This window comes from Drosophila gunungcola, unplaced genomic scaffold (assembly GCF_025200985.1).
Source record: "Drosophila gunungcola strain Sukarami unplaced genomic scaffold, Dgunungcola_SK_2 000016F, whole genome shotgun sequence".
Lineage (NCBI taxonomy): Eukaryota > Metazoa > Arthropoda > Insecta > Diptera > Drosophilidae > Drosophila > Drosophila gunungcola.
In genome coordinates, this window is record NW_026453199.1 from 1,480,801 (window position 1) to 1,507,897 (window position 27,097).

The window sequence follows — 27,097 nt, forward strand, 5'->3', positions numbered from 1 at the left end:
TGCTGATCAAGAATATATATAATTTATTGGGTCGGAAATGTCTCCTTCACTGCGTTGCAAACTTCTGACTGAAATTATAATACCATCTGCAAGGGTATAAATATATCTAAAAACACAATTTGTTACATTGAAGACATTTTAACTATCTTTAAAATGAGCTATGATATTTATATATATATTTACTTTTTAGGGTTAAGTGCTTATAAGTGAAATACCACATACAGCCCTGTTCCAGTTTTCACACGGATTCGAATACACTGTGTCCATGGAACCACAATTTCATTAAAAATATTTCCAACAAGAAAGGAAGCAACTTCGGCAGGCCAAAGTTCATATACCCTTGCAGCTATTGCAAAAACTAAATATTCTTAAAATTATGATTTACTTGCGTATATGTTTAGAAACTTGAAGCTATGATGATTTAATATGATGATTAATTAATCGATAATTTCTATGGCAGCTATATAATATAGTTTTCCGATTTTAATAAAATTAAAAGCGTTTTTCTAAACTATCAAATTATTACAAAGTCTAAAAGAATTGAAAAAAAATTACAAAATAGAAAAGTTTCATTTCAAACAAAATGTTTTTATATATTATTGTTTTTATAGGAGCTATATGATATAGTCATCCGATTTTGATGAAATTTAAACCGTAATTCTGAATTATTTAAACATTACTATTTTTCGAAGAACTACAAAAAATAATTAAAAAACAACAAAGTTATAATTTTTTTTCCTTTATTTGTCCGATTGTTCCTATGTGAGCTGTAGTTGTCCGACAGACGTACGGACAGACGGACGGACTGACAGACGGACTGACAGACGGACGGACAGACGGACATGGTTAGATCGACTCTCCTAGTGATACTGATCAAGAATATATATACCTTAAAGGGTCGGAAATGTCTCCTTCACTGCGTTGCAAACTTCTGACTGAAATTATAATACCCTCTGCAAGGGTATAAAAACACTTTATGTTACATTGAAGACAATTTAACTATCTTTAAAATGAGCTATGATAAATATATATTTTTTTACTTTTTAGGGTTAAGTGCTTAAAATTTTCACTTCCAGTAGATTTGCATAGAATCTTAGTTCCCTCTGTTAATTCTCTGTTATTATTAGTATCGGGGTGTTTAGTGTACCGCGACCTTTAAGATCTATTGTACCCCCATTCAGAGCCTTCAGCTCAGATATCAACCCACTTCCTTGAATAAAGTCGAGGAGTTTTAACGGGTTGATTCTTCCAAGAGCTCAGGTGTAAGAGTTCTGGTTCCTAAGATTTTACTTCTTATGCTTGCTAGTGCCGGACAGTCTGCGATGATGTGTTTAGGGTTTCGTCCTATATGTCGCAGAATCTGCAAGTTCTACTGCTGGTTATTCCCATCTTACCTAGGTGACTTTTCAGTCTACAGTGCCCGGTTAGTAATCCGGTAACGATCCTACGTGAATTTTTCCCTAGTTGAATAAGTTCCTTGAACCTCTTCTTGTTGTAGTTATTTATTTGAGTTTTGGCTTGCCTTAGGCCTGGGGTATTCCTCCAGTGTTCTTGCCTCATGGCGCCTTCCTCTTTCCTAAGGTATTCCTTTACAGTGTGCCTCCCTATGCCACAGTAAGGCTCTGGTCCTATCAGGGGCTGTTCGGCTCCTAGTTTTGCCATTTTATCGGCAAGTTCATTTCCGGATATATCCTTATGTCCCGGAATCCATCTGATGGCCAGCTTGTTTCGGCTGCCCAATATATTTAGCTTACTCTTTACCTCTTGGACTAGCTTCGAGGTGACTTTGCTACTATGTAAAGCAGTAATTGCTGCTCGGCTGTCCGAAAGGATCGTTATGTCCTTTTCCATGTATCCACGCTGTATGTTGAGCTCTGCACAACGTCCAATGACACATAAAGGCCAAGGGATTCGTGGTATTTTATGCGAGGCCCAACCACTCCAAGGCCCGTGCCTTGTTGTGTCAGGGATCCATCTGTGTACCATGCTATGGTGTGTTTGGCCATAGGGTGCGCTTCAGACAATGTGGTCCAGACTTTCCTATTGCCTAGGTGTGCTGTGAAGTTCTGCTCGAAGTTTAATTCGGCTGCCATTTCATCCCTAGGGTGGATTATTAGAGGCACACCTAACAGATTAGTCGCATCCCTGTTATTTAGAATGCAACCACTACCTGTGCCCTCAGTGCTTATTCTCAGGAGTGTAGCTTTGCGTTGAATTTCAATTACACAGTGGAGTGGTGTTAGCTCCATCAGAATTTCTAAGGCAATTGTAGGACAGGTCCTCATTGCCCCTGTCATGCATACGCAGGCAAGTCTTTGCAACTTGCCTAGCTGGTTTTGCATGCTGGTGAGCTCGTTTACCCCATGCAAGTGCTCCGTAAGTGAGGATTAATCATTAAGTATAGCCATCGTATTATCTGAGGCCTGCTTCCCCAGGATTTCCCAGCAATTTTTTGACAGGTATAGAGTGCTCTGTAACACTTTTCCAATGTCTTTTGGAAATGGGAAGCGAAGTTCAGGGTGATTCCTAGATATCCAGGGTGATTCCTAAATATCCAGGGTGATTCCTAGATATTTAACCTCTCGGCTAGTTTCTATAGGAGTTCCTAACAGTGAGATTTGTCTCATTCTCTGTAGTTTGTACTTCCTTGTGGAGGGAACGATGACTGTCTTACCAGGATTAAAGTCAAGTCCAACCTCCCTGCACCAGTCTAGCGTTGTCTTTAGTCCGAGTTGGACAATGTCGCAGAGTGTCGCTTCAAATTTAACCCTGGCGATTATCACGATTTCATCGGAGTATCCCTGACATTGGATTCCTTTTTCAGCAAGTTTGCAGACGCCATAGCAAAGGGGAGAGTACTCCTCCTTGCAGGCAGCCTCTGCTGGTTGCAATTGTCACGCTATCCGAGCCCAGTGTACAAGTTAACACAGGCAGTTCCCAAGAGAGCAAACTGCCGAGTTGCAGACCATATCCGGTGGCCTGCACGCGCGTTCTCCGGGTGCAAGTACCCGGAGTCAGAACAGAGCACTCGCGGAGCGAGTGATCGCCACGGGCAGGGACAAAACGCTGACCTGGCACCTTGGCGACAGCGCTGCAGTCAGGCAAAGGTCTCAAGCTGCAGTTGGATAGGTTCTTTAGTTTAGTCAAAAATTGTACTCCAGAGAACTAACTCTGTATAAAATACCTATGCCCTTACGGGCGTATGGAAATAAATAGAATATAAAATAAATACCCAACGGTTTTATAATTGTCGCCCAACTCAACGATACTCACGCGATCCAAGTGCAAGAAATTGCAAGTGAAAGTAAAAAGTAAAATCAACGACACATGCGATCCAGTGCAATAAGTGCAAGTGAAAATATAAAGTGCGGTCAAGAACTGGCACTAAAAAACTAAATACGAAAATCAAACCATAATATTTCCCAAAACTTTTAACAAAGTGAGGGAAAACTGGAAAAAATTCCTCTTAACAAGTGAAAAAAAACCGTCTGCAACGGGAAGTTCAAGAAATTACTCCCTAAGAAGACAACAGCAGCGGCAGCGATAACGGCAGCAGCAGTGACAACAGCAGCGACAACAGCAGCGGCAGCGACAACGACTGCGGCAGTACCAGTGGCGGCAAAAGCCGTCGGCAAAACATAGAATTCGAAGACGAAATAAATATAAGAACATGTGAGTAGGCTTTTTGTCCTAAGTGTTCGCTAATGCAAATATTTCAAAAATAAATCTCATTGACACTTAAAAACGAATAAATTTCAAATTTTTATATAATAAAATAAACCAGTTATATTTTTTGGAGAATTTTTAGTAATAAAAATTTATATTTTTGATGCCTGATTTCCGTCACAAAAAAATACAAAACATTTTTTTAATAAAACGTTCTTTTTGATATTTAAATTTTGTTGCAAAAAATAATAGTTGCAAAAATATTTTTTTAACAAACCCTTGATTGAATTTTGTGGCACCCACGATATTTTTTTTCTGACTCATGTATAGAAATAGCGACAACGTCTCATCGGACGAAGAAGTTCTAGAAGAATACAAAAAACTTTTGAAGACAAGAGTAGAAAGGCAGAAGTCAGAACAGAATCAATCTGAAAGAGATTGTCACCCTCGACCAGCAGGGTACCACACATCCGAGACAGTGTTCTTGACTTTAAAAACGCACGAACCCAGAACACAGAAGAAATGCAGGCTGAACAAATTGCGAGCATGGAAGCTGCCATAGCCTGGCGCTCCAAAGGCAACAAGAGTTATTCGATGAAAAATTATCCAAAATTATGGGGGAGTTATGCTCATTAAAGGATAAAACTCCGAAAATTCAGACTTTTCTGGAAATAGAAATAGAACCGGGAAAAGAATGTAACGAACCCCTGGACATGGTAAAATCTGTCCCGGAGTTCGACGGGAAGCAGGAAAACTAGGTTTCCTGGAGGCAGGCTGCTACTGCAGCATATAGGGTATTTGAGCCATACAAAGGCAGCAGCCGACATTACCAGGCTGTAGGAATACTTAAAAATAAGGTACGGGGCGCGGCAGCGGCTGTATTAGCCTCATTTAACACAGTGTTTAACTTTCATGTCATACTGGCAAGGTTGGATTTTACGTATGCGGACAAAACTCCGGCACACGTAATTAAACAAGAGTTAAGTTTATCAAGACAGGGGAACTGCCCCTTCTTAAATTCTATGACGAGATCGAACGGAAGCTTACGCTTCTTACCAACAAGACAATCATGACTCACGACGCCACCGCGGCGGCAGTCCTAAATGAACAGCACAGAGATGACGCTTTACATGCGTTCATATCTGGCTTAAAAAAGTCATTGAAAATAGCCGTTTTTCCGGCGCAACCAAGAGACTTACCATCAGCATTGGCATTAGCTCAATAAGCTGAGGCAAGTAATGACAGAAGCGCTTTCGCAGCCACCTTCGCCCGCCATAGCGAGGAAAAGATATTTAGGCCGAGCAACCAGCGACAAACAGGGTGGAAAAACTATGAACAGAACCAAAGCCAGGGGGCGATAAAAAATAACCCTCACTTTGTCAGGACCCAAAAGGGAGCAACTAATCAGAGCGGTTCCTTTAAACAAAAACCATATAATAGCGCAGGTCCAAGCCAACCAGCACCAGAACCAATGGAGGTCGACACCTCCTCCAGGTTGAAGCAGCCCACGGCGTGGCAAAGGGGGTCGACACGATCCCAACAAAAAATAAACTTCATGCCGGAAGAAAAAACCGACGATGAGGAATTTGACTTCGTTGCGCAAGCAAGCACCACGGAGATAGAGGACGAGTTAGCTGGAGAAGACTCCTGCAATTTTTTAGAATAAAATCCCTGCTTCCTTACATTACACGTACGGTAGCAGGAAAAGAAATAAACACCAGCAGAAAACGACACAGGCACCTCTAAAAATTACATTACTCCACTCCCGGGGCTAAAAGGCATCGTGGCAGCGGATAAACCCTTCACAGTAAAGTCGATCCATGGCTTTACTAAAATAGATAAAAAATTTCTAGTTTCAGTGTTCAACGTAAAAACACCCTTTTTCATTCTTAACGACCTTAAGGATTTTAACGGCATTATCGGACTCGACTTACTTAAACAAGTGAATGCGAAGCTCGATTTTACTAAAAATGTTCTGCACACTAGCAATGGAACTGAAAAGATCCAGTTTGCTAAAGCGGAAAACGTTAACTTCATAAAAATCGATGACGCGGACGTTCCTCTGGCAAATAAAGCCACCTTCGATAAAATGATTGTAAAAAATCATAAAGCCTTCGCCGATCCGGACGAAGCGCTGCCTTTCAACATAAACACATTGGCAACGATTAAAACAGATGGGGAACCATTATACTCTAAGTCATACCCGCACCCCATGGGTGTAACCGAATTCGTCAATGCAGAGGTTAAACAACTTCTTGCGGACGGCGTAATAAGGCCATCCAAGTCCCCATATAATAACCCTACCTGGGTTGTGGACAAAAAAGGAACTGACCAAAATGGGGTTAAAAAGAAGCGATTGGTTATCGACTTTAGAAAACTCAACCAAAAAACCGTAGACGATAGATACCCTATCCCTACCATCTCGACAATACTGTCGAATATTTTTTACGACACTCGACCTCAAGTCAGGCTTTCATCAGATAGAGCTGGCAGAAAAGGACAGGGAAAAGACAGCCTTTTCAATCAACAACGGCAAATACGAATTCTGTAGACTGCCATTTGGACTTAAAAATGCCCCGAGCATTTTCCAGAGGGCCATCGAAGATGTCCTCCGGGAAGGAATAGGACGAATAGGGCGAATAGGACCCAAAAGGGCTATCAAGCTGGTGAAAAAGTTTTCTTAAAGGCAAACAAACGCATAGGAAACAAGCTCTCGCCACTATGTTCGGAAAAAATCATTGAAGCAGACCTGGGGACCACGGTCCAAATTGAGGGGAGGGTGGTCCACAAGGACAATCTACGCTAACCATCTTCGCGAGATTACTGAACCCCTTTTTCTATTATTTTTATATTTTTATAGGTTAGGAAAATTCGTTTTAGTTTTTGTACTTACGGCTGTCAAGTCGGACGCGACAGTAAAACTTAATGAATACACGAACGCAGACTACATCCCGATAGAAGACAACGAAATTGTCATCTGGGAGTCCTACGGATTCCTACAGCACTCAACGAACGTGACGACTTATGAAGACTACGCCGACCAGACGGAAACAATGACGAAGACATTTACAGACGATCACAGGACACCAGTCATAATGACGGACCTTACAAATATTTGCAAGTTGGTGACTACCTTAAAAATCCACCATAGAGCCGCTAGGAGTATTAACTTACTCGGGACAGCACTAAAAGTTATTGCCGGCACATCCGACTTTAACGATTGGGAGCAAATAAAATGCAATCAAGAACAATTAATTAGAACAGATGAAGGACAAACAGAATTAAATATCAAATTTCAGAAACGTCTAAATGAACTCACAAACTCAATGAATCAAATCCATAAATTCGAAACAGACAAAGAAACCCACCTTTTGGAAATTATTCTAGCAAAAAATAGAATTGTAATCACGGATCTAGAAAACATTTTAATGAGCTTAACCCTGGCAAAATTAAACATCGTAAGTCCAGAAATTTTGGATAGTTCCGATATTGGCGAATTCAAGGACAGACGTTAGTTTGATAGAATTATTAGAGGTATCTAGTATTAGTGTTTTTCAAAATTCTACATTTTCTCATTAAACTCCCTTGCACTAAATTAATATGTAAGATAACAGTCTATTCAGTTCAGCACCAGAAAAAAATCCTGGACTTTGAAGATGGGAACCTTGTCGCCGAAAGCCCAGCGCGAAACCTTAACATCGGTCATTGCAAAACGATGGTCGGCGCCACCTTCTGCAGGGAGCTGCAAAATGGCACCTGCGCACAGCAAATTGTTTCTGGGGCTATTGCGCACTGCTCCACACTCCCAGGTCACCTGGATCCGGTTACCATTGTGGATCATGGCACCCTTATCGTGAACGATGCCAACGTGACCATAACCGATAACCAAGGGCGAGAGACAAAAATATCCGGAACCTACCTGGTAACCTATTCTGACAAGTTAGCCCTCAACGGAACTTGGTTCGTAAATCAATTGGGAAGTTCAATGAGAAAACCTGCTGTGTCGGCCATGGCCATAGTCAACATCACGGCCCACCAGAACCGGCTGAGTCTCCCATTTCTTCACGAGCTGAGTTTGAGCAATCTCCACCACATCGGGACCCTCAGAGAAGAACTTACACTGGGGTCCTTCCTCAGCAACTCCTTTGCCCTACTTGCTACCTTCTTCCTGTGTTCCACCATTTGGCTCGGCTATCGCTATCTAAGGGCCAGAAGTCACACCAAACCAAGAACTGACAACGATGTGGAACGAGCGGGTCCCCGGGACGTCGACCACTTGAAGGGGGGAGAAGTTAACACAGGCAGTTCCCAAGAGAGCAAACTGCCGAGTTGCAGACCATATCCGGTGGCCTGCACGCGCAGCGAAGAAATCGCTGACCGCGCGTTCCGGGTGCAAGTACCCGGAGTCAGAACAGAGCACTCGCGGAGCGAGTGATCGCCACGGGCAGGGAAAAAACGCTGACCTGGCACCTTGGCGACATCGCTGCAGTCAGGCAAAGGTCTCAAGCTGCAGTTGGATAAGTTCTTTAGTTTAGTCAAAAATTGTACTCCAGAGAACTAACTCTGTATAAAATACCTATGCCCTTACGGGCGTATGGAAATAAATAGAATATAAAATAAATACCCAACGGTTTTATAATTTACATGTTGCTTGCCTGGATTCAAGTAGGTTGCCAATCCATTTGCTCGTTGTAACATCTTTGTTCCTTTTGGACAGGGCAGCTCGAACCGCATAATGTGATGTGTTGTCGAAGGCTCCCTCTATGTCTAGAAAGGCACAGATAACTATTTTTTTCCTGTCAATTGCCCCTTCTAAAATGCGACATAGTTGATAAAGTGCAGTGTCTGTTGAACGGCCTGCTCTGTATGCATGCTGTGTGTTTTGCAGCGGACAGTCTCTTAGAGCTGTACTTCTGATACTGTAGTCAGTTTTTCCAACGTTTTAAGACAAATCCCGTAATGGGAATACTTCCGGGGAAATGCGTGTCAAATAGCAATTCTAATTTCTCCCGATCCGTGGAGGTGAAGGTGTTATTCCCTTTCCTCAGGGCTAAATTACTATCCGTTACACTTTTAGCTATTGCCTTGTGCAGTCTCGCACCCTCGTTGACGTTACTTATTGCCTCACAGAAGTTCCTATAGTTTTCCCGTTTGGCTTTCCTGATCTCTTTGTTGTAGAGCGTCGAGCTTTGTCTGTACAGTTCCCAGTTTCAATCAGTTTGTTGAAGAGCTTCCGAGTGGCTACTCGTAGTCGTTCAAGACTAGCATTCCACCATGTTGCGTCTGTTTCCCGCTTCTGTCTGCCTGGAGGACAACTGTCTTCAAAGGCATTCACTATTTCGTGACCTAGGTTGTCTACCGCTCTATCTAATTCCAAGGGATGTCTAGGGTATCCTGACGGTTCGTTGGAGAGAGTTGACCTGAATTTGTCCCAGTTTGTTTTCCTGGGGTTTCTTTTAGGGTTACATCTTTTTGTATTGAAGGCTACCTCAAACAAAATTGTCCTGTGGTCGGACATGGATTCTTCTGGTGACACACGCCAGTTCCTAATGTGGGGTTTAAATGAATTGGTTGCCAGAGTTATGTCTAGCATCTCTTCCCGTACCCTAGTAACAAATGTCCGACCGGACCGCTCCACGCTGACGTGAGCATCTCGTCCATGACCGATTCCTGGAGCCCGGATGTTCCTCTGAGGTCAGGCTGGTCGCTCAGCCGTTTGCCAGCCGGTGCTGCCCCCAATGCCGGCTGCTCCCTCGGCTCCTTTGCCTTCTTCAACGCCTCCTCCGGTGTCACGCCCTGCATAAGGTACCACTTTATTTTCGACCCTGGCAGGTCACGCCTGTTGGGGTCGTCCAGTCCTCCGGGCTGTCCTAGGGCTGGAAGAGCGTCCTGCTTCTTCAGCTGTCTGATAGATTTAGGCCTATCAGACGCGAGAGGTGGGCGTGCTGGCAGGGTAGCTCCTGCTGGCACACCACGCTCTCTGGCTGGGAATGCCTGCGGCGCAGGTCTTCTCGCCTGAGCTGCTTGTGGAGTCCTAGGCGGGTGCGCTGCCGCCTGGGGTATGTCGTCGTCGAGGGATCTGTCCTCAAAGTGTCTTGCGACACCGGTTGCAGGGATATCCTGCGGGATTTTTATATTTTTATAATGCTTGTTTTCTTCATAATGGGGTCCCACGAGTTGCGGAGAAGTATACATTCCGCCCGGGCAGAGATCCGCCGTACCCGGGTAAGGCGTAGTTAGGACAGACGGTCGCCACTTGCCTGAACCCTCCGTTTGCGACTGGGCTATTTGTTAACTCGGGCCCCCAGCCAGGCTGACTATCGGCACGGGTCGAATGACATCTTAGTCCGGCACCGAGGTGAGATGTGAGGGGATAGGATAGAGGTAGGTAATTGTGAGGGAGGGGGTGTGTAAGGCTACGGTGTTACGACGGCCAAACAAACGACCCGCCTCAGCTAAGCCTCCCTTTGAACCATCCCTTTAGTTCTTGAGGACTTCTGTTAACTTCCGCAAAAAAATTTCCGGCAACTTTTCGCCAAGCATTTGGCTGACGGATTCAGATCCGCAAGAACAGAAATTAATTCTTTTAAATCACCTTGCGTTAACTTAAAGTGCAAATTAAATTTTTACCTTAATCTTTGATGTTTTCAAAACATAATTACATAACAGACTTGGTAAATAATAACATATTTGACTTTTTAAAATTTTTTTTTTTTTTTGTTGGCACCTCAGAATCGCTTTGATTCTAACCTCGAAGTTTTGCAAATCCGCCGCCAAGAGCAAGAGTTGTCATAGTACGAAAAAAAATTATTTTCTTCTTAGCAAGCGCTTTTCGGTTTGTTTTTATATGGCTAGAAGTGCAAGTGCTCTGCGCTTGAAAGTTAGCAGGTGGGTCCCGCAGCTTCGCGATATCTTTGGTCGATGTTACCTTCCTCCAAACAAGGTAGATTGCTGTCATGATGAATTGGGCTATGAATTGTTCTGCGGAGAAGGATATTAAAATCTCACTTGACAAGTTTGATAGTTTTTCGGATTTTCCATGCTGAAGTCATGAAGGTGTTTTAATGACAGTTCGTAACTTGTTGTTGTTAAATGGGATAAAACTGCTGGCATTGCCATCAAATGTGTTGACGAATAACTGCTGTAATTTTGGTCATTTCATTATCAAACTGCACGACGTGTAAGCCTCCACGGTGGTGCTTCTTCATTGGAGTAGATATTGCATGGTGCATGTAGCTTGGCCTCCAGTTTGTATAAGTGCTTTTCTCGGCAGAGTGTTGTGCTGCCGTTGGATACACAATTTCCGAGAAGGGCGTAAGTTTCCAATTTGTACTTCAGTACCAATTGCTTGCCGTCGGATACCGTTGGGTAAAACAACATCACTCTTCCGATGACGTCGATTAGTTGCAGGAGCAATTCGTGCGTTGAATCAATGCGATGCGATGTTGTCTTCGGCGTTCCAGACGTACAAGGCTGATCCCTACCAGTCGATTGATCGTGGTCTCCGTGCTGGTACGTTATCAATGCGTGAGATGCCTGCCGAGGCGTGGTGCAGATAGTGGAAGACCAAAGCGTTGATCAGTTGGTCGGTGATTACCATAGCCTCGTTGGTTGCTTGTTCGATGATTTGTTCCATTCGGCCTACGTCGATGACATGGGCTAGCTTAAAAACACCATTGGTTCGCTGTAAAGGAAAAACCGGTGTATCATACTTGAAAATATGTAGTGCTGTCGCTACGTAGAGCGCGAACACGCTTTAAGGGCCGTAAAAAAAGGTTAGATGTACATGAAATAGTAAATTCTTATGATGAAATGATTATTATTGTTTTATTTTTTTGAATTTATATATTTTTGAATTTAAATGTTTGTTTTTTTTTCGACCTCAAATAAGATTCAGCTTAATTCGAAAGTTTATATTCCTAAATTTTAAGTGTTTATATTTGGTAGTATTTAAGTTTGGTTTTTTGTATGTGTTTATATTTGGTAGTATTTTAATGTTGTTTTTCTAATAGATTTGGTAATATTTTAATGTTTTTTTGTTTAAATTAAATTAAGAGTTAATGAAACGTTTAAATTTTAGATGTGGAATTTTGCTGTTATTTTTGTTTTATCTTAACGGCGGGGGCAGCCTAAGTGGGTTTAAAAAAATGAGAATACAAGTTTTTTTTTTGATTTATTTTTGTTTCGACTGTTTGAAATCGGATAATTCCTAGTAACTTATTCTGAATGTACGGGTGAAAATTGTCTACGGGTTTTTTGTTTGTCACCGAGTGAACAGAGTTATTGTACCTGTCTACCACGATTGGGACAAGTTCGGTGTTCTTAAAGGTGGAGTAGTCGTCCTTCAAACAACGATATATTTCCGTAAAAGTTGCATTAAATCTTTCTTCCTGACCGTTAACTTCACTTTTTTAAGTTGGGGTATGATAAAGTTCATTTCCTAGCGTTTGCAGGTAATTTAGGACAGGTGGGCATAAAAGGCCTCTTGCATTATCAGACACCATCATTTTAGTTGCCGTGAAATAATGGAGTGCGGACTAGAAGAGTCTCGCCAAGATGGACTGCTGATCTCGATTGTAAAGGGAAAAGTTTAGTGAATTTAGAAAATTTGTAAATGCAGCTCAAGTGTATTTTTCTCCAGTGAGAAAACGTCGATATGAAGGATTTCACAAGGGTAGTTGGGAACAGGGGTTGGTTGTAATGCTGGTTTATTCGGGTGTCTGTCATACTTGTGCAATTTACAAGTAGAAAGATGTTTGCGAATGATACTAGCCATCCTGGGGAAATAATATTTGTCTAGGATTTAAATACGGCAACTCAAAGACCTTCCGTCCGCACTAGCGCTAGCGCGGGAGGCCAAGAACAGCATCGAAAGAAGTGCGTTCGCGGCATCTTATGCAAATGCCATTCAAGACAGGTCCCTTTTTAATGAGGGCAATAGACGCAACAATAAGGTTCAGGGAAAGCAATGGAGGGGTGGGAAAAAAATCCGCACTTCATCCCTAAGCAGGGCCAAGGCCAGATTCATGAGGACAACCTATGGCCGAAGCGCTGGGATCCCGAAAGTTCAACCCATGAAACCCAAATAGTCCCCTCGAGGGCCAAATTCAGGCAGGAAACAAGCTGAGAAAAGCCACAAAGGCAGAACTCGTCTCAGACGCCAACGCGTTTATAATATAGCCCAACCTCAACAAGGGGAGGCAGGTTGCCAACATTAAGGAAGACAGTGACACTGTCGAACTTAATGACCTTCTTTTCTTCTCCTTTTAGGGAGCGCTCCCGACTGCCGTTCATCGAGCGACAGTTGGCTGGCAAAACACTAAAAATACTCATCGACACGGGGGCGGCAAAAAATTACGTAAAGCCCGTAAAGGAGCTAAGAAATGTAATGCCGGTCGAAACCCCCTTCACTGTGAGCTCTATTCACTATTTGGGCAGCAGACTTTGTTAACAAAGAAATCAAGTAACTGCTGAATAATGGTATAATTAGGTCGCCCAGATCCCCATACAACAGCCTTACATGAGTGTTTGACAAAAAAGGGACTGACGATAATGGCATCAGAAAGAAGCGATTAGTAATCGACTTTAGGAAGCCGAATGAGCGAATGAGCTATTCCATGCCAAGTATACCCATGATTCTAGCGAACTTGAGGAAAGCCAAATTCTTTACTACCCTAGACTTGAAATCAGGGTATCATCAAATATACCTGGCGGAAAAAGACCGAGAAACAGTCAGTTAATGGAGGGAAGTACGAATTTTGCAGACTAACTTCCGGCCTTAAAAACGCAGGTCGTATTTTCCAAAGAGCCATCGATAATGTGCTGCGGGAAGAAAGTGGCAAAATATGTTACGTCTCAATACTCGCTTTAATTTATCCATCGTACTGCTGGCCACCGCAAGTGCGCGGATCACCGACTTCTCGCATGCGAAATACATCCCGGTGTAAGACGGGAGTGTTTTAGTATGGGAACAGTATGGCTTGGTTAGCAGCAGAATCCCACATGAGAAGGCTGCTGGAAGTCGACATCGAACCTGCCCAGAATATTTCGGATGAACTCAGGATACACCACAGGATGGCATGTGATGATTTTTTGGGCTCAGTCCTTAAGGTCGTGATGGGTACGCCCAACGCGGATGATCTTAGTAGAATTAATACCAATCAGGCATCGCTTGTTGAGACTAACAATAGACAGGTTGTAATTAACACAGAAACACAAGATCACATTAACTTACTTACAGACGCAGTCAATAGGATCCTCAAGGAAAAAAAACACGGCTTGTTGACTCAGGTCATTTGTTTGAAACACTCCTCGCCAGAAATATAATGCTAATCTCCGAAATCCAAAATTGATGTTGGACAACACAGTATCGGAATGTGATAACGGGTTCCTAGCGGTCTCCGATTGCGCCTCCACCAACTTGGCCACTTTCTGCAAGAGGGCCACCCTCGACACCTGCGCCCGTCAACTGCACGCAGGCGGGGCGACTGTCTGCCGCACTCGTCCTAGCAACCTGGAACCCCTTATATTCGTTGATGGGGGCATTTGATAAATGCTTTTTTATCTCTTTTTTATGCTTTTTATGCTTTTTTATCAAATGCTTTTGCAGAATCCAAGTATATACCATCTACCTGACACTGACGTTGAAATTTATTGAGGCAACAATTACTAAAAACAGCTAAATTTGAGGTAGTAGACCTACCGGACATAAACCCATGCTGATTGGGCGAAATGTAGGGCTTCACAAGAAAGAAAAGATGCTTGGTGAGTTCACAAGTGTTACTCAATTTGGCAATGGGTCGATAGTTAATGATCAGGCATTTACTACCCGATTTATGAATTGGTGTAACCGTGGCTTCTTTCCATTTGTCCCCTTGGAAAGTGACAAGTCGAAGATTAATTTCAGAGGCTGACAAAGTGCTGAGACACAATTTTTAAAGAAACAGGGAGAAATCCCATCCAGGTCAGGCGTATTATTATCATCAAAAACGTCCACCGCTTGATGAATATCATCGAAGGACACTGAAAAAATTTGAATATTACGAAGAAACGGAATATTATTCTATGTTTTTAGATGGTTGCAATCACTAAGAGGTTCGAAGTTAGAATTAAAAAATGTTGCAAAAAGATTTGCCACATCCAGCTCAGAGGAAACAATAATGTTATCCATATTCATAGTAGAAGGTATAGAAGACAACTTCTTTTTTGTATTTACAAACCTCCAGAAAGTTTTAGGATTTTGTTTAAGACCATTCTCAACATTGACAATGTACTGGTTGTACAGAAATTTATTTAAAAATTCAAACTCCCGCTTTTGCTCCCTGTATCGTTCCCAGTCAAGAGAGTTACGAGTTGCCAGATATCGTTTGAAAAACTTATTACGAAGGTTTTTATATTTTTTTAGACCACTTGTGTACCATGGCATCCTATAAGGACTCCGTGCCTTCAGAGGACAATTCCTTTTGAGAATATCAAAAATAATATTAAGAAATTTTAAATAGCAATCATCAACACTAGCATGCGAAAAAACTGAAGACCAATTAACAGTTATTATATTATTACGAACAGCAAGTAGATTATTTTCATTAAATGTGTAAAATGAAACTTGAGGTAATTCATGCTCAAAAGTATAAAATTGATAATTAAAAAGCAATGGCATATGATGAACATCGCATTTCGAAATAGGACATTCGCATAGGCTTATAGAATAATTGATTTCTGAATTAACAAAAACTAGATCTAATAATCTATTTAATCAGTTAAAGATTGGGTTTATCTGGGTTAAGCTATAGTGAACAAGTCATCAATTAATAGGATCTCATGTGGTAAGTGAACGTTGCTGGGAATTAAATTAGAAGAGTGGGGATCCTGCACCCACAACAGGGAACCTAGGTTAAAGTCACCCAATACGCAGATATGATCGGTATCCAGTAGTCTTGATGAACGCATGAAATGTTATCCAAATGTGCCTCATAGAGGCTGTAGTCGATGTTAGGTGGTATGTATGATGCAATAAATACAACTTTTTCAGATGGCCCAAGAACTGAAACGCAAATCTGGTCCAGCAATGAATCCTCATTTGAAAGAATAATATTTTCGTAAAGAAGAGTGCGTCGGACTGCCACAATAACTCCTCAACCTCTTGAAAGTGCGTTTTGTCAGCATCCCTATCTTTACGATAAATCAGGAACTGGTTCGAATCAAAGAACTGTTCCAATGATATGGTGTATAATAACTCAGGCACGTATGAGCTATAATCAATAGAGTAAGAAAGCAGCCTTGTAGATACTTGCTTATGCAGATAGTGATCTGAGAACAGTTTGAGCAACTGAAGAGATGACCCCAAGAGCTCCCAAACGTCAGATATCCGAAGAACATCGTCAACGCCCGGCAACAATGAGAATGATACGAGAATGCGCCTTAAGAGGTCGATGTCATCAAATCCAGCATGCGAAGAAAAGTTTCAGGTCGGGAGAGCGGCGAAAACTGAAGAAAGGCCAACTACAAAGAGAACACGCATCATATCCAGCGAAACTGTTGTTGCATCGGAGCAAAAAGCAACGAAGAGCGCGTTCAGCATGATTGTCAAAGCCGAACCAGATATTTGTCGCGAAGTGCACAAAACGGACAACAAATGCGTATCCAAATGTTGTTGTTGGTACGTTTGAAGAGCGCGATCTGAGCATCGAGAAGTTTGGTAATCATCGCACAAAGCGGGCGGAGAAAAATGCAGATGTTCTTGTTGGTCCAGCTGGAGGACATCGGAACGAGAGGAAAACGTCTCTCTGAGAAATGCACTGCAAGCCGAAGTCATAGCAGACAGCTGTTGTTGTTGCAAGGGAAGAGTAGGCAGATGAAGAGTTGGCTGTAAAAATTGTCCCGTAACAAAATCAGCGCCAATTACTGGGGGTTTTTTGAAGCTGCCGTAGGTGTTGATGTACGCTGAGGTCCTCCAATAAGTGGGTTATCCACAACAGTTACTTGAACTGGTCTGTCCCTATGAATAAAACGGCCTACCTTGACCAATTGAGGCCAAAATTCGCCACTTAAAACAGTGGAAAAATGCTGCCCAGAAACTCCCAACTTAAAGTTTATGAATTTAAGCGACAAAATGTCCACATCCTTTTTTTACCAGGCTGTTGCAAGATATGGTATTAACTTGGATATGCAGCTTATCGGACACATATTTGCACAACGCCTCCGGCTTTTTCCAATGTGAAGATAATTTCTGCTTGGCAGAGCTTGAAATGCATCACAGCTAGGGGACAGTCCAACTTGGCGTTTCTTTTTGGTTTTATGAATTTTCTTTTTCATCCTACGCACCGGAACAGAGCTCACATCAGGAAACTCTAAGTTAGAAATTTCGGAACTAGTTGAATGGAATGGGAAACGCTGCAATTGGAGCTGCAGTGGTAATGGCCGTCTGGTTCCGCGGCATAGTATCGACATGATTAGACAAGTTCGGCAGGGCATTAAGAAATCTGGTATTTAAATCCATATATTGCCTTTCCAGTTTAATAACTCTATTGTTGATTTCGTCAACTTTGGAGTGAGAGTCATTATGGACAACACAGCCATCACACTGCCAGAGTAGGTTTGGCAGGTTCGTTAGCAATTTAATTGCATCCGGCTGCAATTCGACACAAGCAATGTGAAAAGCGCGGCGGCAAAGAGAAGAACACCGAATCGCATCGAAACAGCGAGACTGTGCGGCTGTTACTTCAAAATTGCATTCGGAACAGATTGACATAGCTAAGAAGAAAGCACGTCCGATCGCAATGAGAGCTGACTGAAGACTGATTATTATACCAATATATGTCACGTATGGCACCCAAATATTGTACCACCCTTATGGTCTCCAAGTTCTGAGCCAGCAAAGTACTACGCTATGGGCCGTGCCTTTATGCTATTGGTGGCCAGCGATCGTATGACTTTAGCAGTTTTGTGTTTGGTCAACAAAGATGCCACGAGCATCCGGCCATACGTGTTACTTTTTTTAACTTAATTTTGGTTCACGTTTGTATTCCAATAAATAAAGAGCCAAAGCTCTTCAACTGAAACTCCGGTGATCGCCGTTATCGACTTATTAATTTTATACCCCGACTGAGTCTTAAGGCCAGCCGGTGAAAGAGGGCAGTTACCCTCTCAACCTAATCAACGTATTTCTACAGTTGATGTCAGAGGCCTACCGACTCCATCTATATCAATTGCGGCTAGGACCATTAGCGGCAACCACGATCTACCGACCCCACGTCACGGAATTATAGCCAGCCGACCCACAAATCACATAACATATCTGCTATTAAGCGTTGCGATATGCGGATCTTTTATAATTTGAAATTTTGGTATCAGCAGGTTTGACGGAGTTGTAAGTAGTGTCTTAAGGGAATCTACCAGGTTTAATGGGGTGTGGTCGTTAATTGGTATAGTGTTGCGCACATATCCAGGATGTGGGTGTTCGCATAAATAATCGGACACATCTGAATAGAAATTTACTGATTTCGGTAGGCATTAATCGGGGCTTCGAAATGGTGAATTAAATGGCTATGAATTGTTGCTATGAAATCTGTCTCGGAGGCTGTGTCAGAGCCCATGTGATTTACATATGTTGTGACACGTGAAAGAGAATCGGGCACTAAATAGGACTTCCCAGGTGTGTATAGCGTTTTAATTTGGCGTTAAAATTTTCACTGTCCAGTGCAAATGTTAATGACTGGTGATCGGTGTAAATCGTAATAGAACCAGCACCATACAAATACGATCGAAGGTTGTCTAATGTCACTTTTCTATGACACCCTCTACTACTCTACCCAAAATTCAACATGTGTTGAAGAAAATTAGTTTTTTTTTTAAAGTTGACCTGGAGTTTGGCTTTTTCCAGGTTGTCAAATACAGTGGCTGTCATAGTCCTCACTGAAGACCATTATATCGTTGATATACACGTATCATATTTTGCCAATGTGTTCCCTTAATACATCATCGATCATTCTCTGAATTTCTGCTGGGGCGTTTTTTAAACCAAGCAGAAGACTAAGAAACTAATACATGCCGTTTAAAATTTAAAATGCAGTTTTCGGGGTATCTGATTCTAACATGTAAAGTTGGTGGAATCCCGATGTCAAGTCGAGGGTCGTAAAATATTTGGCTTTTCCTAGGCTTGCCAATATGGAGTTCATGTCCGGTATCGGACAAAAGTCTGCGATTGTGACGGCGTTTAAGCGCTTTATATCGATGACCATGCGGTATTGTTTCTTTCCGTTCGGTTTAGGTTTTTTTGGAACTGTCCAAACCGGTTAGTTATAGGGACTTTTTGATGGTTTGATGATTCCATCCCGCAAGAGTTCTTCATTTTGTCTATCAACTTCCTCCCTCATGTTGATAGGGTAGGGATAGCTCTTTGTGTATACAAGGTCTGAGTTTCTTGTGCGAATCTCAGCCCTAACGCTCGTGTCCACGGCCTCTCCGAGCTAAAGTGGCTCAAAGATCCTAGAATATTCGTAAATAAGTGCACTTAACGCTTCCTTAGCAAGCTTAGATGTTTCTAGCATTGGATATAAATTTAATGATTTTTTTTTGCCAGGTAGCGTATTTTAATACTGGGTGTTATTGTCAACAGGTCGTTTTTCCTTTTGATCCGGGCTTTAAGGCTCTCAGCGTGTTGTCTCCTAAAATGCCGTTGAAAGACTTTAGTCCCGGAAGTACAAAAAAGGTGAGAACAGTGTTGTTCCCCATTGGTTTAGAAAATTATTACCCCCAGCGGATTGGACAAAACATGGCGTGGATAATGTTTTTGAGCCGGCGGAATTTGTGGGGCTAATCAAATTATTCTTAGCGCCAGTGTCTATTAGAAAATGTCATTTAGCCCCATTTTTGGTCCCATACTCTGTGTATGGTACGCTAGAGAGGCATCGGTTGACCTTCTCCGCTGATGGGTCTTACTTTTTCCAAATGAGAATCTGAATCTACCCCCTAAAATGAGTCGTCCTCCAGTTTTTCTACCTCTTTTCCATTATCATTATGTTTGTGGTAGGGGTCATCGCGTGATTCTTGGTAATATTCGGTCGGGGCTAAAGCCCTTACAAATGCATTCAGTGCCTTGTGTCTTTGACCAGCAAGGAAAGCATTTGTAATTTCCGTACGTGATGAGCGCCAAATCTGCGTTACCCCTAATTTTCTGTCTAATTAAGATAAGGACGGAAATATATAAAGGCTTCGTAGTCATTCACAATGGACTGTGCCTTATTTATCCAAGAAACGTATTTCTCGGAATCCTCTTCGAACGTTAGTAACTCTTTTACCCAATCTGATACGGCCGACGATTAGCTTAGCTCGCACCCAGTGCGTGGGTGCGGTAATGGTAATTGCCACTGTGTTACTTTTTCATATTCGGACTTAAGGGTACCTACTCTCTTTCCCACCTTTTTAACCTCATCCATCATTTCTACCAACTGGGTAGTCAGGACCGTTTTAAAACTTTCTTCACCTCTTCCATATTTATATTTTCGGACTTAGTTAATTTAGGCGAAAGTAAAATTTTTTCTTTAATTTAAATTAATTTAAATTTAATCGGGTTGTGTGTTTTGATGTACTACAAAAGTTTGTGTTGGGCGTTCTTATCGGTGATTCATTTAAATGAAGAATTTATTGATTCGTTTTATTAATCGCAGCACTTTGGGTCCGCGAATACGACACACCGCAAAGTGCGTGGACATATCGCTGCGGCAGGTTCACTGACTTTTTTTATTTATTACAACTTTTTACGCCCGTGGGGAATGCCAGCACTGAAAGGCAGCATCCCCACCGGGGCGGGTATTTGTATTTCGCACATTTCTTATTTCGTACACAACGCCACATTTTATTTAATTTTCTTTTTCAATTCCTTTATGGAAAATAATTTTTCGTTTATTATATTCACCTTTTTAGTTATTTTATGTATTTGCTATTTTTAGCATTTACTTATCTTTTTTTTTCTTTTTGGGGGTATCCCAAAATTTCCGGGTCCCACTTTCGCGAGCTTAAATCAATTGATTATGGTTCAAAAATACAAGAATGCGCCCGGTTCGGGTGATGGTGCCAAGTGAATTGGCTCTTAAATAGAAGTCGGAGTGGCCTCGTCATCAGCGTATTGCAGCGTTAATACCAAAGCCGACGGCAGAGGTTTTGGTTTCTCCGCCCAAAGTGTTGCTGCGCTCCAGATGCACGCGCTACACTTCTGCCAGGGCCCAGCGAGGAGTAGAGGTAGCGGCGGCTATAGCTGCGGCAGATAACGGGCGGGCAGCTCTTTTCCGCTGATACGTTGCTGCCGTTGCAATTCTGCCGCTGTCGTTCCGTCGCTGCCGCTGTTGTTTTGACGCCGCTGACGTTCCGACTCTGTCGCTGCATCCCTGCTGTTGCTGTTGCTGTCGCTGGCGATGTCGGTCCTCTGGCTCAGCGGCCACTTCAGTGCAATGTTGTCGTGGTGCGCCCACTTGAATTTAAGGTTGTCGCTGTGTGGCCGTCGGTGCGTTGTTAAGAGGTTAAAGGGAAGGAACGCCGTCGAGTGTTGTGGAAGACGAGAGGGGGTGAAGGGAAGAGAGCGCTTGGCCGGTGTTAACTTTAATATTAAATATAATTAAAAAGTAATATTTTTTGACGACTGGATTTTGTTTGTTCATTTGACGGCCTCGGAGGACACCTTCTCTATGCATCTCATAAAACTCTCTGTAATTATAAATAAATTTAAAGGAAAACAACATATTTACGGACCAAGTAGACCCAACCCGTTTTGAACATAAGACGTTTGGATTTGTAGACGTTTTAGCAGGTTGCGCTAAAGCCGTATAAGGATAAAAATATTTAAAACAACGTGGCTTTTATTAACTAATAATTTAAAGTCAGCTTGATCATAAATTAAATTAAAAAACATATCATTAAAAAAAACACTAAAGGGCTAAAAAAACTCTTCTTTCTTCTACGCTGGGATTTGAACTCAGCACTCTTTAGCTTCCCAATGTGTATTGTTTAAAGACATTTACACTGTGGGCTATCAAGAGCGTTGCTTAAAATCTCGCATAATTATCGCAAACGAGCTTAAAAGTGAGTAAAAGCACATAAAGGTGAAATATTATGGATTGCTATTAGTTCACTAAACGCTCTTTTCTAAGTCTGTTTGAGAACATTAAGCGAGCCTTCCGTCTACGCTCGTTGATTTATATCATTTTACGATATATATTTACTATCGTATTTCTGTCCACTGGGTGTTACAAATTGTACAAATTAAAAAATGAATTTTAAAAGAACACTTACAACAAAAAAAAAGGTTTTGCAATTATAAACACAGAATATGGCGGTTTCAAGTTAAAAAGTTTCGCGAAAAACGCGACTGAACTGCGACGAGTAGTCAGGTTACAATTCCTAAAACGTATAAATTTTAAACCCTATTTCCCCGAAGCTATTATTTTTACCAAAAACGACCAAAAAGTAAGCGAAATTCGGAATTTATTTGTGGGCCAATGAACGAACATAGAAAAAATCGGTTTTAGGATACAAAAATTTTATATACGTCTTCATTAAAAAATGTTTGCAAGACAAAAAAACAAGATGAACCGTTTTTATACTCTTGCAGAGGGTACTATAATTTTAGTCAGTAGATTGCATCGCAGTGAAGGAGACATTTCCGACACTATAAAGTATATATATTCTTGATCAGCATCACTAGGAAAGTCGATCTTCGCAAACAAGTCTCTCAGCTTTGAAGCTATCTGCATGAAACTTTCCCAAAAAATTTCTTCCTGTTGCAGGTAGTATATAAGTCGGAACGAGCCGGATCGGACAGCTTAAGCATATAGCTCCCAGCAATCGGCGTAAAAAGGGGACAAAAATATAACTTTACTGTTTTTAAATTTTATTGTCGCGAGATACTGTAATGGTTTGTTAATTCAGAATTACGATTAAAATTTTATTTAAATCTGACTATTTTATCAAATAGCTCCCATGAGAATAACCAGAATATTATAGAAAAATAAATGAAAATAAAAATGTAACTTCTCTATTTTTAACTTTTTTTTTAATTTTTTAGGTATTAGGTTTGATTTAATAATTCAGAATTACGCTTTTAAATTTATTTAAATTATATTATTAGCTGCTATAGCAACGATTGACTTAGGAAGACTTATTTTTTTTTGCAATATCTGCAAGAATATAAAAACTTCGAATTGCCTAAGCTTGCTTCCTTTCTTGTTAAATGAGATTTTTCGCAGTATCAAAAAATCTGGGTTTGAGATAAACGCGTTTAAAGGGTAAAGGCGTTCCATAGGGGCCAGGACGCCGCTTTGAAAAATGGCCTGTTAACTTTTTTTTAAATAAATAAAGAATTTCTAATAAATTTGAATTGGAACCACCCCTTAATTTAAAATTTAAGAAGTCATTTTACATTTTTTATTAGAGCGGTGATATAGAATTGTTGAAATCAATTAATTGGCCTTCAGAGACTGTAAAGCGAGTTAAGCAATAGACAGCGGCAAGATTGCTGTTGCCCAGTTGTAGCTTTATCGCTTTAGCTTGCAAAAATTCTTGTGCAAGCCTTACTAAGATGCCGGTTCCGCCGTGGGCTTTGCCATCTAGATGATCGGATCCGTAGAACGTGTATTTCAAAGTTATAATAGCTTGTAAGGTACATTTCCTCTAGCAACATAACGTCGATGTGATTTTCGTTCAGGAACTGAAAAGTTGTAGTTTTATTTTTGTTTTATTTTTACTTAAGTTTAAGCGATCGAAAACACGTCTGCACGTGTTTTTGTTTATAAACGAGTTTTCGATTTTAATTTTTAACTACTTTGCTTAGCGAATTGAATCCCATTCCAAATTTAGTTTGTAAAAAAAAAAAACCCCACTTTAGTTAAACATCTCCTGTTTCGCCGCTCGAAGACAATAAAAAAAAGTCCCGAGCTGTGCTGTCAAACTGTAAACAAAATTATCCCACAAAAACATAACATTCCATAAAAAAGTATAAGTTTCAAGTTAAGACTCTTAAGTCAAGTAAACAAAGGTTTAACACCAAAAAAATTAAACAAAAAAATTATTTTTTTTTAAACAGCAAACAACAACAGAATTAATTTGCAGACTCTAGTAATTCCTAAGCAGTGCAAGTTTATTTCAAAACGGAGCCACGCCCACTCTAACACCCTCAAATTGAAGTCACTTTGAGACATGTTAGACCTTATTTGTTAGTCATATCTATCGGTAGACACAAAATTCCAAATCGAGCTATTATTTTAGAATATTTTTTGCAGTTATGTTCTGTTATGACGACACTGCATATTAGAAAAACGGAGTTCCTGCGTAACAAGCAGCGGAGAGCAACGGAGAGCACACATACTAATAAATGCTCGCACTTAATTTGTTTGAGTAATTTGCTCGGGGAAGCTTGTCAATGTGGATTTATACTGTTAATGTGTGCTCTGCCGCTGATACGCATAAGATAGGGTCGCTGTAGCGGGGGGTGGGCTGCTACTCCTTGCTTGTAGTGTTGTCAATGCAGTTCGGCAAATAACGCCAGATATAACCCACATTTTTTGGAGGAATATTTATTTTGAAAGAAACTTTCCCTTCTTTTTTTTTTTTTATTTTTGATTGTTCCAATGGAAGATATATGATATAGTCGTCCTATTTTAATAAAATTAAAACCGTAATCCCGAATATCTAACTATTACTATTTCTTGAAGAAAACGGAAGGACAAACGATCATGGCTAGATCAACTCTCCTAGTGATGCTGATCAAAAACATATAATATATACGTTATAGGGTCTGCAAGGGTATAAAAATAAGGGTAAAATTATTAACTATTAAGATCATAGTTAGCTTTAAAAAACAACTTACGTTTTTTTTAGTTCTAAAAAAATAAAAATATAACCATATAAATTAAATTAATAAATTAATAAATAATTAATAAATTTAAAATAACCTGCATGCTTAAAAATATTTTGAAATTTTGAGTTTAGTAATTTTATTATTGAATATACTTTTTTAATTTGTGTATAAGATAGTTGCAAGGGTATAACTTTTATTGGTTTTTTTTCCGATTTCTTTGCAATAAAAAACCATAGTTGTAGTTTTTGTTTTTTTGGTCGCTGACTTTAAAATACAAATCAATTTTTTTTCACAGTAAGTTTACTCAACAAAAAAGATGACAGAGAATATGACCTTGTTCCGCCTGATGGCGGTTGGGGCTGGCTTGTGCTGTTAGGTTCGTGCTTGACAAACATTCTTATCCCTGGTACCATCAAAAGTTTTGGAGTACTATTTTCGGAGTTTACCGAAGCTTTCAACTCTTCGCCCACGAAGGCCTCCTGGATACCGGCGCTGTGCTATTTTCTTTATAGTTCGTTGGGTAAGTTTCATCAGCATTAGTCAAAGGCTCAGTAGCCCATCTTTATAGTTATGTAATGCAAATTTCAGGTCCCGTTTCCAGCATATTGTCTGTGAAGTACTCGTATCGCACGGTCACCCTTCTTGTTGGGGCCTCTGCTTCGTTGGGAATGATACTCTCCTTCTGGGCATCATCAATTGAGTACTTGTATGTCAGGTAAATATGACGCCATAGATATGTGCTCCAAATTGTTTCATGTTTTTTTTTCAGCTATGGCGTTTTGGTGGGAATTGGTGCTGGGCTCTACATCGTAACGTCGTACTTTGCAAAGCTTCGCGGCTTGGCTAACGGCCTGTGCATCTCTGGCAGCGCGTTGGGCAGCATAATTCTACCGCCCCTTCTACGCTGGCTACTTGAGACCTACGGCTATCACGGCTCCTGTCTTATCATGGGCGGCATTACCCTGAACGTATTTGTAGCTGCTCTTTTCTATGAGCCTGTTGAGCAGCACATGGTACGAGTGCGACGTACACGGCAGGCCTTAGAGGACATTCCCGAAGAGGAAGACATTGGCATTGTGATGAAGTTCGAAAATGTAGACGTGTCTACAACAAATATCGAGCAAGCGGATAAGCAGTTGTTACCTTACAACTCCCCTCCATCGCCACTGTACCTACCCGATGATGAAAAGCTACAGTTTGTACGGAGTGCTTCCGCAGCGATTGTCCAAAGCTACTCAAAACCTGGAGACGAGTTTCAGCCTCGATCTCGTAAGATTAGTACACCGGTGAGGTTACCCCAACGCAATCAGACATTTACACCTGGACAATTAAATTCGCAGTCTTCTTTGTACGCTGTACCCGAGGACCACTCAAGCTCGAACAAGCTTACTTTAAGGAATTTGTCAAAGTCGCGGCTATCTAAACGCTCGCCCTCAACCAGCAGTTTTTTATACGTCAGCACACCATATCACGGTAGCACATTGTCCTTCCAGCCGAAGGAATACTCCTCGCACTTTTCCCTTCGGTCAGTCACAAGTAGTGGAACTGGCGTTGCAGGCGGTTCGACCGGGCCAGATGGATCACAGACTGATGTCGAAACCAGGGACAAAGCGCTAACCTCAGCACGGTCAAAGTTTTTCGATTTAAGCCTCTTAAAAGACCCGATGTACTTGGTCATATTAATGTCGAATTCGACGAATGCCATCAGTTACACAAACTTTATTATTTTGCTGCCCAGTTTTGGAGAAGCCAGGGGCTTTAACAAATCATTATCTGCGTATCTGCTTTCAATTGTCTCTGCCACTGATCTAATTGGACGTATTGGAGGGTCAGCACTTTCGGACATGGGATACATACCTAAGACCTGGTACTTCGTTGGCGGCTTGTCAATATCAGGTCTTTCCCTTGCGCTTCTACCCTTTGCATGGTCTTACAGTTCGGTATGCTTCTGGTGCGCAGTTTTTGGCCTCGCTTCTGGAATTTACGTGGGAATTACTGCCGTAATCATGGCAGACATGCTAGGCACAGAACGATTAACGTCATCCTATGGCATAAGTCTGTTCGTTAATGGCTTGCTTCAGTTGGTTGGGCCTCCACTATGTAACTACTGGTTCGAGGCCGTCAATGATTACAATCCTCTCTTCCACGCTCTTGGCTTAACGCTGTTGGCCGGAGCCAGTCTTTGGAGCTTTATGCCTTGGATTAATCGACGCAAAGCCAAAACGGAAAAGAAACTAGAAGCACAAATTGATGAAGAGGCTGTCCAAAGCCACTAATCGGCAAAAAACTATCGTATCACACGACGTAAAATATCAATTAGATTTTAGGCTATAAAATGCGTACAAAACACAGTTAGATAAGTGTGCATACGGTAAACGGCCAAAACTATGGGAGCGCAATACAATTTTAGAAACTGTTAATTTGTTTCTTTCATCTGCTTTTTTTGTTACTGCTTAATCGTAACTATTACATTGTATAGTACAACAATTATTGTTTACCAGTACTAGAATAGCCTAAGTCGCATACAACATTAAAATGAATGAGAGATAATTAAAAGTAATGATTTTATAAATATTTTTTCTA

General features: G+C 41.3%; 1 protein-coding gene across 1 annotated transcript; it reads left to right on the forward strand.

The window, feature by feature from the left end:
* The first annotated feature begins 1,989 nt into the window (after positions 1-1,989).
* On the forward strand, positions 1,990-26,790 carry LOC128263708 (monocarboxylate transporter 13-like). The gene is made up of 5 exons (XM_052998803.1): positions 1,990-2,105; positions 3,584-3,672; positions 24,810-25,034; positions 25,103-25,229; positions 25,284-26,790. Exons 1-5 carry the CDS (start codon positions 1,990-1,992, stop codon positions 26,788-26,790), a joined length of 2,064 nt encoding a protein of 687 aa, XP_052854763.1.
* Positions 26,791-27,097: the final 307 nt, after the last annotated feature.